The sequence below is a fragment of the Mustela putorius genome, unplaced genomic scaffold, assembly GCF_011764305.1.
Source record: "Mustela putorius furo isolate JIRA1106 unplaced genomic scaffold, ASM1176430v1.1 tig00001059_pilon_pilon_pilon, whole genome shotgun sequence".
In the NCBI taxonomy this organism is placed as follows: domain Eukaryota; kingdom Metazoa; phylum Chordata; class Mammalia; order Carnivora; family Mustelidae; genus Mustela; species Mustela putorius.
Window position 1 is genome coordinate 865978 of NW_025421553.1, and position 11840 is coordinate 877817.

The window sequence follows — 11840 nt, forward strand, 5'->3', positions numbered from 1 at the left end:
ACATTACTCCTCTCCTTTTAGCATGATCTTGATCTGTAGAGGTTTGTTTTTTTTTTTTTTTTTCATCTCTCCACCATGCCAGCTCCGTTTCAAATAATTCGTTCAAGACTCAGGGATATGCTTGGCCACACAAAGGCTCCCAAGTTGCTTGGGTTCTCACAGAAAACTTGCTCAGGGAAGGACTGCCTCTGCATCTACCTCAAAAAAGCCCTGTCACCCTCCCAGGCCGCTCAGAGAAATCTGAGGAGCGGGACCAACACTGACTGGGAGCCCAGCCTTAGTTACCAATGTTTTTAACCGCGAAATCCCTTATGTGTAGCTTTCCAGACAGTTTGCTGTCCAACAACAATGGACTTTGTTCTTTAATTATAGCAAGTGACCTTTTTGCCCTTTTATTTCACAGCAGATAAACTGTACTATCTAAGCAGAATTTGTAGGGGACACCAGATGTGGGGGACTGGGGAGGGAGAGGCAGGCATACGGTCCCCAAAACTCATTAATCAAAATATGTTCCTAAACTGCTCACACTCACTTAGAAAATGTGCCAGAATTCCCTAGTGAAGTGTAAAAGGCTTCTCCAAGAGAGTAAAATAAAATGAATGATACCCTTATAGACAGGTCCATTTGTAGACACCACCTTTAGGCTGTTAAGGACCGGCGTAATGAAAGCAATATGATATCAGGAAAGTAATTCTCCTTCCTGAATATGCACTGAGCAGCCAGAACCCTGAGACACGACTGTAAGCTCTCCTGTGCCTTTCATGTCTATTTAAGTATTAGGTGTTTTTAAGAATTCTCCTATGTCGTTCAGAATTTTCCGGCAATCAAATAAAACCATGTACCCTATTTAGCCCGGCCGAGTGCCTGTGTCTGATAAGTCAAAACTCTAAGACACTAAGGAGAGCCTCTGTAGAGGTTCTTAGGCTTTAAAAGAAAGGAGGGGGAAGGTGGAGAAGCAGGTTTTAACAACCCAAAGCCAACCCGTCAAATCCACTTATTCAGACATGTCACTAGTGGCTTAACCACAAAATGGGCTATAGAAATATAGCTCAAACATCTCAGAATTATGGCATGTTTTGATTTCGTTCACGTATTAAGGGAGTGGCGACTTTTACAACATACTTGTGGTTTCCACATAAAGGAGTGGAACACTCATTGATTTAATTAGGTTTCATAAGGTCCAATTTATCATGTTTTACATGACTTTGTGTAGTGTAGAAACAGAATAAACATACCAAAAATAGACATTTAAGCATGCTGTGAAAATTAACCGGTGACAGCAAGTCTTATCAATCTCCGGTGAAACCTTTCAAGGGGGGAAGGGGGGGTGGAGGAGACAGAGGAAAAGCTCCCGCACATTAAACCCCCTCCTTGAGTTTTCAGGTTTGGCCCCTCGTGAGCCGCACCTGATTGCTGAAAATTAATCATCTTCACTTGTGAGACCCTGACTCGTCCCCGGCCCAAGAACATCAAGCAAGGCGGAAATTAAAACATTCAACAAAACGTCAGAAAACCTTTCTCTGAAGATGCCTCAGTGTGGAAATAGGTAAAGCGCGCCCTCCTCATACCTCCTGAAAGGGTAGCCTCCTCTCGTTGGAAAGCAGTCCCTAAACTGAGCTCTTGTTTTCCCAGCCACGAGCTAGTGGAATTAGAGTGACACCCCCCCACACACCCGGGGCGGCATGCGGGGGGGCAAGGGAGTGCCATCTCCCCGTGGCCAGGAGGCAAGCCTTCTAAAGAGAAGTTAAGAGGTGAAGTGAGGTGAGGTGAGGTGAGATGGGGGGGTGGGGAGCCTAAGGATCAGCATTCCTGAGCCAACACCCCCCTCCCCCTGCTAGACAGAGAATGGCCAGCGCTGCAGGATTCAAACCCCTCGGAGCCATCCCCGAAGGGCCCCTGTGCCAACACCAGCGGCCACGGTTGGCGGAGGGCGGTGGGCTGTGTCCTCAACGCGCCGCGCTTTCTCCTCCCCGCCCCCCCCTCCCCTCCTCCACCCCGGCCCGGCCCCATCGCGACTTGTTTGCTCTTCGTTTATGCAATGCGTATCATCCCATTTATCCTGCTCTGCCTGAAGATGAGTCGCACGTAGATGAATAATTTAATTCCTCCATTCTTTCTCCAGTTTCCTCTGTGACTGGAAAGTGAAGAACACAAAAACTGGAGAACCGACACCGTGCTCTAATCTCAGTTGCCATGACAGCAGCCTTTGAGATACTGAAATGTTCCGATTGCCAGCTAAACAAAATTGTTGAATGTGAACATTTGGCTGGAAGATTAAAAGGCTAAGGGGAATGCAAAAGGGCAGTACCTCCCACATTCCAGGCAGCCGTGAATCCAATCAAATGCCTCTGACTCCTTAACCACAGCCATTGTGAGCACTGGATTAGGGCAATTCATCTAGATAGTTAGAGCAGATTAGAAGTGCAATTTGAAGACTATTGGCAACAAAAGTAAATGCCCTACTGTACTAAGTAAGATTTCTGAACGCCTTTTAGCAGAAAATCATGTGCAACTCCACAATGTAATGTTGAGAAGCAAAACCTGGGATTTTTAAAAATGCATTTGGGTTCATTGGTGTAAAAAGCTGTCGGAGCCAAGGTAGAGGAATAAAAGAAGTGTCCGGAGGCTGTCGGTGATTTGGGCATCATTCGCACCTTAATAGATTTTCCACAGCTTCTAAAACCAGAAAATCAGAACCTCTGCCTGTGCTCCCCCTTTAATCTTGAACCCACGGCCACAAAGATGGAGAGGTCTGAAGAGAGAGCAGTGGATAACTGGCCACAGAAATAATCAGCCAAACACATCTGACAGCTCTGTGGATATTGGGAAAAAATTGAATTATTTAATAATATGCTTATTTAATAAGCATATTTCCAACCAACCATGCCAGAAACTACAGGATATGAGTTTTGCTTCTGCGAGGCAGGACCCGCAGATTTAATCTAAAGGTTGATTTCATACAAACATACTCACACCCCCAGCTCACTTCCAAACTGCCCAGTGGACAGAGCCCCTTCCGTCCTGGGACGCTATTCAACGCATGACCGTCGGCAGACCAGTAAAGTCACAGGCCTCCAGCACCAAGCGACACATCCTCCACCTTCTTCCCCCCAAGGAGGGGGCAGTTTTTCAAAAGGCAGTCTCTAACTAGACCTTAAGACAAGGACGAGAGATGGCAGAAAGGGTCCACATGGCTTATATCGAGGATCCCCCATTACTCAAATGCCACACTAAATTCCCATCCCCTCTGGCCCTTGCCCCATTCTCAGGAACACCAATCCGCCCAGTCTATTTTACTTTTCTTACCAACCTTTCCACTCCCTAGGCAAGCTAGAAATCCAAGGGATAACGCTTTGAAATCTCCAGCTAAGAACTGGGCGAAGGAACCCGCGTAGAGAGTCCTAGAAACCACCAAAACCGTTCCAGTCTTTCCACACAGTTAAGAGAGCAATGACCCCAGGACGCCAAGGCTGGGGTTTCAATTCAGGACCTGTAAGGGGAACCCATCCAAGGAGGATACCCTTTGACAGAACCATTTTGGAGAAAGTCTGGGGAAAAGAAACAGGTGGAGGGGAGAGTGTAAATGAGAACCCTCGACACAGCCTCTTCCAGGGAGGGAACGTGAACCCTGCACGTAAGGACACATTCATTACCAGAAATACCAGGGCGGGCACATGAAAACCTAAGACAGCTCTCCTTGGGCGAGAAACCAGGACCTGAGTCAAGCGGGTAGAAGAGCAGGTCTGCTATTAAAAGCACACCACCGCCGGCTGACTGGCCAGGAGCCCTGGTGCAGGGCAAAAGGCACTTGGAACACCCAGGCCCTCCCACCTGGGGAACCAAACACTCAGCACCGCCCGCGGCGGAGGCGGTGGCGGCGGCGGCGGCGGCAGCGGCGGCGGCAGAAGCAGCAAGAGCTGAAAACACCGCACCCGAGTCAGCCCCCCCACTCCACATGTCCACGGAAAGGAGGCACACAACAGAAACCTCACAAAGAACCAGGAAGCACGAAGAAGTGGGAGGCACACAGACACACACACACACACACCCCGCGCCCGACACACCCCCACACAAATGCACACAAAGAGGAAAGTGGGAATTCGAGGAAGGCGACTTGATCCTACCTTCTCGGTTTTCAGTTTCTTGATTCGCCTGTGGCTCTCCTCCTCCTCCTCTTCCTTCTTTACCAACACAGAGTTTCCCATGAGCCCTGAATCCGGGGCACTTTTGCTAACTTCCCCAGCAGCCGCGACGCTGCCACTCCCAGCGCCCCCGCAGTGGAAGGGGCTGGCGCCACCTCCATTGCTCTTGGCCCCAAAGCCATAGAGGTGCCCCCCGGAAGGGGCCTGGCTGCCACAGCCATTCTGGTGGCCCTGAAGCAGGTCGTGCTTGTCCTTCCTGGATTTCCCCGCATCCTTATCCCGCTTGGCGCCTCGGCTGCTCTGGCTTTTACCTGGCTTCTCCTCTTTGCTTTTCCCGCAGGAGGCCGCCCCCGCGGGGGCAGCGGAGGGGCCGGTGCCCGCACTACTGCCGTTGGGGTTGCCGCCGCCGCCGCCGCCGCCGCCGCCGCTCACACTTTGACCCAGCGCTGAATTCATGCCAGTTGCCTCTCCAGGGCGCCCTTGGACTTCCTGCCTCTTGCCAGTGCCGCTGATCTCGGGAATCCCATACAAGGCAGCAGAAGGCAGAGATTTATTACCATCCTTAGAAGTTTTACTCCTTTTCACTTTTGATTTGCTGGTCTCTTTGTGTGAATTCCCCTGGGGAGCGGAGGGCTGAACAGAAGCAAATTTTAGGCCATCAGCTAAGGCTGCGGTAGCACCGGCCCCACCGGAGGCCAGACCTCCACAATCCTTGGAGTTGCTGCTGCTGGTGGTGTTGGTGGAATTATTCATCTCAAATTTCTGTCTGTCCTTCTCCAAATCAGCGTCCAAATCAATGATTAGATTTCCAACCCCGATTTCCCAATCATCACCACTGTCATAAGTATCAACCGTATTTGGATCCACACCTTTTCCTGCAGCAGAAATGTTCACTGACATCCTGAAGATGGGCTCTCTAGAATAAAAATCCGATGAACTTTCCTTTGGAGATGAGGGGACATTCGTTTAGCTCCGCTGGGCTTTCTCTTAAAAAAAAAAAAAAAAAAAAAAATCTTCTTATCTTCCTCTTCTTTTTCCTGCCCCAGGAATGTGTCCAGAGATTTTACACCCTTCAGTCCAGGTCCACCTTTTCCTGTGAAGGGGGGAAAAGTCGAATATTTCTTGTCTGGGTGTTACCAGAATAAAAAACGATTAACACTGGGGAGTCAGTAAGGGGCACAGGGAAGGATGGACAGGAAGGTGGTTCATATATTGTCTCCACAGTCGGGTTTAAAGGAAAATAACCAAACCCAAAAAACTTACCCACGACAGTAAGGATCTTAACAGTAGCTTAAAAAAAATATATCCCTTTATCAACAACATAAGAATAAGCACTTTTTTAAAGGCATTAAGATATCTTAAAGATCTGTGTCAAGTCCAGGAAGGTTTAAAAAAAAAAAGTTTAGGATTTTTTTTCCATACATGTGTCATCTCAACCCTAGAAACACAGCCTAAACACTCAAGACAAGAGAGAGGAACACAGCTTTAAACATCCCCAAACATGTCCTAGATCTTGCAGTTTCAAAGACCAGACCTTGGAAGTTCTCTGAGGCTAGTTTCAGAATGATGTTTCTAAATTATCCGTATTTCTAATTTGATTACTTCTTTTTACAAATCGTCTGGGCAATCTGTTTTTTGTTCCCAGTAAGGAACAGGAAAAACAATGAATAACTACCCCCCTCCCATAAACACATACCCTCTCTCCCCCAACAGTTTATACAATTTTATTTTTGAAATACACACACACACATGTCTTTACGACCATTTCTCTATAGAAAAGACAGTGCTAAATAAAAGGCTGAGTACCTGCCTTCTGAGGGAAAAAAAAAAAAATCACATATAAACAATTCTACCGTATTCCTAGGTCACAGACTTGCTCAATCTGTTAAATATGGTGCCACTGACTGTACGGGGAAACTGATTAAGACATGCACTTTAAGTAGTCTGCGCCAAGGTGGCCTCAATGACCGCAAATGAGTGTGTGTTTGACAAAGATCAGTTAAAACGGTTTTTAAAGGGATCAGCCCCTTTTTAACAGTTGATTGTCAAGAAAAATAAATAAATATACATACACACACACACACACACACACACACACACAGACATTGCTTACCTTTAATCCTTTATCATTTTTTAATTAGGCCAGCAAATCAAAATGCCTTTCCCACTCCACTCGGCAAACAAGCCTGTGCCTCATTTTACTTAAACACCAAATGATCAAGAAGGAAGAAACCAAATAACACATCTCAGCCAGAATAATCACTCGATAACATTATTCCACCTCCCCACCCCCCTTTTGGCAAACGGATCAGGAGTCCTTTTCTCCTTAAAAAAATGTGTCACTGTACAGCTGGAAGATAATGTTTCACATTCACAACAGAAGTACCAAAGGTTTTTTTTCCTCTTAACAAGCATCGAGAATAATAGGTTTAAAAAAAAAAAAAAAAGAAAAGAAAAAGAAAGAGAGAGAGCTTAGAGAAAAAAGTTTTCCCAACTTCTCATTCCGCCTTCAGTTCCAGACTTCAGAGTCACCGTGATCAGTAAGTAATGATCCCATGTAGCAAACCTACAGGCGTCCGCTAGTAACAAGACAGAATGTGCTAACATCGGGATAAATTAGTGAAAGGGAAGAAAGAATAAGAAGAAACGACTGAAAATCTGGGCTGGATTCCGCCTGTTAGTCGGGAAGTGGCATTTTTCCGCCCGTCCTGACAGATTTGATTTCTTGAACTAACTTAAGAGGAAAGGAGGGGGGAAGACGAGGGGAAGGGGGAGGAGGGGAGAGGACGGGAGAGGAGGGGGGGAGGAGGGGGAGGAGGGGGAGGAAGGGGGAAGGGGGAGGGGAAAAGGGGGAGGAAGAAAGGGTAGGATGAGAAACCCAGCAAGAGGAGAAAAAGAAAGGTGTGGAGGGGGAGGGGAGCAGATGATTCAGGGAGCTGATAAACCAGTTATAACAGCATTCGCTCGGGGCTGGGGAGGGTGGGCGGTGGGGTGAGGAAAATAACGGCGTTTAAAATTGGTTCAGTCTTCGAAACCCAAAGGATGTGATGTTTTCCTGTTTTATGTTGTTTTAAGAAAAAGGAACCGAGTTCCTAGTATAGTCCCTGGGGGGGGGGGGGGGGTTGGAGAGGGAGGAGAATCCGCTGTCTCTCAAGCCAATCAGTCATGTGGTAATTCGATAATTAGAGTCAAAAAAAAAAAAAAGATTTTTTTTTTAAGGCGACCTTTTTCAGGACAGTTTTTCCCATTGATAGTCGCAGCAAACGGTGCGTCTCCCTTTTATTTATTTTTCTCTCCTCCTCCTCTCTCGCTCACCCCCTCCTGTGTTTAGTCAGATGGCCCCGGAGCTTGGCTTAGTATTTTTAATTAGCTGGCGTTTGGAAGCTAAAAGCAGTAATGAATTGTTGATGGATTGGAAGTGGAGAGTCGCTTTGCTGGAAATGTCGGGGCTGGGAGAGGGGGATGGGCGAGTTAGCAACAACCAACCATCTAAAAGGAGCGATTTTGTTACAGTGCAAGCCTTTCACATCACGTGAGGATCAAGGGCTCAATTGGTTGTCGTGAGAACAAAAATGGTGACAAGCGTATCAAGAAAATACTGATCTGGTCTTTAAAAAAAAGCTGAAGGTCTCTCCCCTCCCCCTGCATACACTCCCCCCCACCCCCGCGCCGCCGCCGCCGCCTCCCCGCGCCCCCACCCCCCTGCAGTGGGCGCAGCTACAAGTTATGAATGTGAAACATTTCTCGCAGATCTAGGCTCTCGGAAGTTCGAAGGAGTGAAATGTAATGAGCACAAGAGCAAAGCAGATGTTTTAAAGAAACACCTTATAAACCTTTCCTCAACTTATCTCCAATTTGTCGGCTTTCCCGAGGGGCCAGGGATGGGGACGCCCAGAAGAGGGGGGAGGGCACCTCCAAGCTATTTGGGTTTTAGGGACCCCCTTCTTGTCTTAAACAAAGAAAAACATTTTGCTAGCTCCCAAACCAGGTCCTGTAATAAACACACCATTGTTACTCTATTTGTGGGTTTGTTTGGGTTGGGTGGGGCTTCTCCCCCCCCCCCAATGGTGTTTTTGCTGCTTGCTTTTTTCAGGAGGTGGAAAATGGTAATTATAACCAGTACATGTAATGGGTGACTATTCCCTTGTTTAATATTAAATTATTGGGCACTAGGATGTGGCAAGAGACAGAAATCGGCTTGTTCTGCCCTTGCCCCCATTTTCCTGGCTCGGTTTGGAAGAGGGTCTTGCCCAGCTAGGCTAGGAGAGGGAGGGGGCGAGGTGAGCTAGGGAATGGACACTACAGATCAGTATATGTAACTGTGTCACTTTTATTCTCCTTGGGTTACAGCCCAAAAGGTAATTTACTCTAAGTTACCCCGAGTGCCCAGTCAAGCTTAATTTGTGTGAAGAAGTTACAAATGCTTCACCCTCCACTGAATAAAACTCACCCTTCTTGGGCTGTTTTCTCAATGCAAAAGCCAAACCCTGTAACTAGTTCCTCATTTCAATGCATAAAACTCGCACATTCCCCTGCATGAAGTCCCCGCTAAGTGCTATATAGAGACACACCACGCAACCGTACTTACGGTCTGTATTGGATCGAGTTGACCTTTTCCTTCTAACTGCATTGAATGTGTTTGGTTGCAGCCGCTTTATTTTGGAAATTATAATCTCTTCAACAAATTTATTATTAAAGAAGATGGACCATCAAATGTCACAGACCGTCCTGTGTATTTTTTATAAAAGCAAAAATTAAAATTAAAAAGAAAGAAAAGAAAAGAAAAATCCCCCTGGTGCACACACACCACAAGCTTGTTCTGCAACACTGAAATCAGGACTGAAACACAACACACACACAGGGGGAGTGGAGCAAAAGGAGCTCTCAGCCTCTATACCTGAAAGGGACTTTTCTTTGTTCCCATTGCCCTTTCGCATCAGGCCAATCAGAGAGCAGCTTTTATGAAACTGGGCTCTCTCATTGGCTAGCTGCTTTCTCTTGGCTACTGTAGGGGGTTGAGATATACACACGTATAAAACACACACTGAGAGCGGGTGGGGGTGCGGTGGGGGGTGGTTGTGGAGACAAAGCGTTTTATTTTCCAACCAGATTGGGGTTGAGGAACCTCCTGCAGTAACGAAGGGGAAAAAAAAAAATGGTGCGCCCGTTTCAATGACTACATCATTCACATAAAACACTTATTTATTAAAACAAATCTCAAACAGGCTGCGAGGAAAGGATGTCGGTAAATACAAGTTTGATTGTGTTATCTTGGGGGAAATAATGTATGTGATCGCTCGGTGGCAGAGGGAAGCCAAATGAGCCACTAGCGCGGAGCGAGGAGAAAAGGAGAGGCTGGCTGTGTGGAAATGACTGAGAGCGTTTTTTTGCTGGCTTCCCTTCCTTGTTGCAAGGACTCGGCAGCGCGAACTCCCAAGACCGATTTTCTGTACTGCGGCTTCTGGCTTTCAACCCTCCCCCCACCACTTTGCCCTTCTTCCAATTTTTTTCTCCCCCAGTCGTCTCTCTTTTTACTCGCTGATTAAATAAGAAAAATCGATCTGGGGGTAAAGGCGGTGGTGGGGAAACAAGTAACCCTTTTGTTTCCAGTCTTCTGGTCTACAGGCACTCAAGCGTGAAGGCTAGCAACCATTTAACCACCACTACGGGAACGGTTCTTCCCTGGAATTTGCAACAAATCTTTTCCACCTGGTCCGAGGCTGCACCCAAAAAAATATAAAAAATAAAAGAAGGTCCCAGCCAATCATATTGAACACCCCGGGCCAGCCTCATTTTTTACAAAATCGATTTGTGGGAGATAAATATACTAGAAAGAGTAACCCGTTAAACAGTCCCCCAGTGTGCAATTTTAAACAGAAAGATTGTCAGAGTTCCCCTCCCCCCCAATCTTTAACCCTATCTTGGGGGATAGGGAGGTGCAAAGTCCTCTGACTGCCACACTGCTCAATCCACCAGGAATACAGAAATATTTTAGAGTTCATTATAGGGCGGATGCCAAAAACCAAGTTAATGGGACTCTGAGGTCACAGAATAGGAGAGGTTGTATAACCTAAGTTCAGTATTGTACTGTAACAGCAAATATACTTAATGTGTATACATATATAAAGGCTTTAAAGTACCTTTATTTTTAATTTTTCACTGTTACTTGCCATTCCTTTTAGGAGCTATGATGTTGAGATTTTAAAGTTAAAGTGGGATCTGAGTTTCATTGGAAGCATTATGATCCCAAGCATTAAAGAGCCAACACTACTGTAATTTCCACATGACAAGCGTAATGCGGGAATGTGTCTTCACTGAATCGAATGGACATACAAAGTGGATTAGTGCTAGCAAAAGACAGCTTATGATGTAAATGTTCAGGGATGACTTTGTGGGCCAATAAAAATATTTATGTCACATGTTTTAAGTAATGTCTATTGACTCATGTTTGAGCTTTCAGTATGTTTAGTTCTTAAAAAAAAAAAAACAACAACAAAACCTCCAATTAGTTGTTTCACTGGCCACGATGAACTAAATTTGATGCTGCCAACAGTAACAAACAGCAGTTCCCACCCTTTCCTGAGGTCTATAAACCAGAGGAATGAAATCTAGAATAGTCCTTGTCTCTCCCTAAATAGATCTGCATGTAAATCAACGCTGTACATCAACAAATGAAGGAGTCAATTAACCACCTGATATCCACACACGCTCCATTTTAACTTTGATATTTGTATTGTATTTTTGAATGTACAGATTTTGGAATTTTTTTTTAATGTCCCCTTGATAATAACACAGCACCATAAGGTGATTTTAAAAAAACAAACAAACAAAAAAAACCCACTTTTCTTCTTTTGGAAGAGTGGTTCCTCACACCTCCAGATCACTCTTGGGCACCTCAGGGTCCCCAGGGTATCTACTCCATTTCAGCCTCTGGAACACCATGGCTACCCCATATATTACATCACCCTGGAAAAATCGATCATCAGTTCTGATAACAACTGGATTTCAAAAAGCTTAGAAAATGAGATCTGAAGTTGGTGAAGTTGGAAAAGGTAAAAGCACTCCTCCAGCACACTCCCTTGGTAAAAAGCAAATCACACGGCATAGATTTGAGTATGACTAAAACCAAGGCTCAGGCTTCCTAATACTCAAACAATCTGATATAACCCTAACATTAACCCCTAACACTAAATCTTAAACCTTTTTTTTTGCTAAGGAAGCCCCACTGGCCATAGAGGCTTAGGCCAAACTCAGTCAACATATTTAACCCAAAGCATTTTCCTCCCATTCCAACAGAGCCACACTCCATTGGCACCCCACCCCCAGCGCCTGCCCTCCGCATTCTTCCCGAAGATTTGAATCAGCCGGAGTTGTTATGCTCGCTTTGCGTGTGTTTGTTTTGTTTTGTTTGACAAAGGGGGCCATCAAGAGACATCAGAGGGCTATCAGCTAATTGATGAGGGAAACTAAGATAATTAACTACCAGCTTGAGAAAATCAGAGCTACACCCCTCACGAAATTGGGAAGTTCTTGATTTTGGAGAAGAAAAATGTATTTTTTTTTTCTCTTCTGGAGTAACAGGAACATGCTCGTCTCCCTTCTAATATCCCATGCACAAACTCGGTAATACCAGTTCGCTATCGGATAATATGTGCACTTTATAATTTTACATTTGAGGGCCTGTCTCCTCAGAGATGT

General features: G+C 45.8%; 1 protein-coding gene across 4 annotated transcripts in view; it reads right to left on the minus strand.

Annotated features, from left to right (window-relative positions):
- The window catches only part of ZNF608 (zinc finger protein 608), a 115965-nt gene extending 106971 nt beyond the window's left edge, over positions 1–8994 (minus strand). For 2 of the 4 annotated variants that reach the window (XM_013060834.2, XM_004761341.3), the window contains exons 1-2: positions 6256–6872; positions 4125–5235 (exon numbers count right to left, since the gene is read on the minus strand). In XM_013060834.2, coding sequence (XP_012916288.1) covers positions 4125–5042 — 918 coding nt within the window. In that variant the 5' untranslated portion in view covers positions 5043–5235; positions 6256–6872. Of the gene's footprint in view, positions 1–4124; positions 5236–6255; positions 6873–8730 lie in introns of those variants that run through there. The other 2 variants (XM_013060835.2, XM_004761342.3) reach the window with 2 other exon arrangements.
- Positions 8995–11840: the final 2846 nt, after the last annotated feature.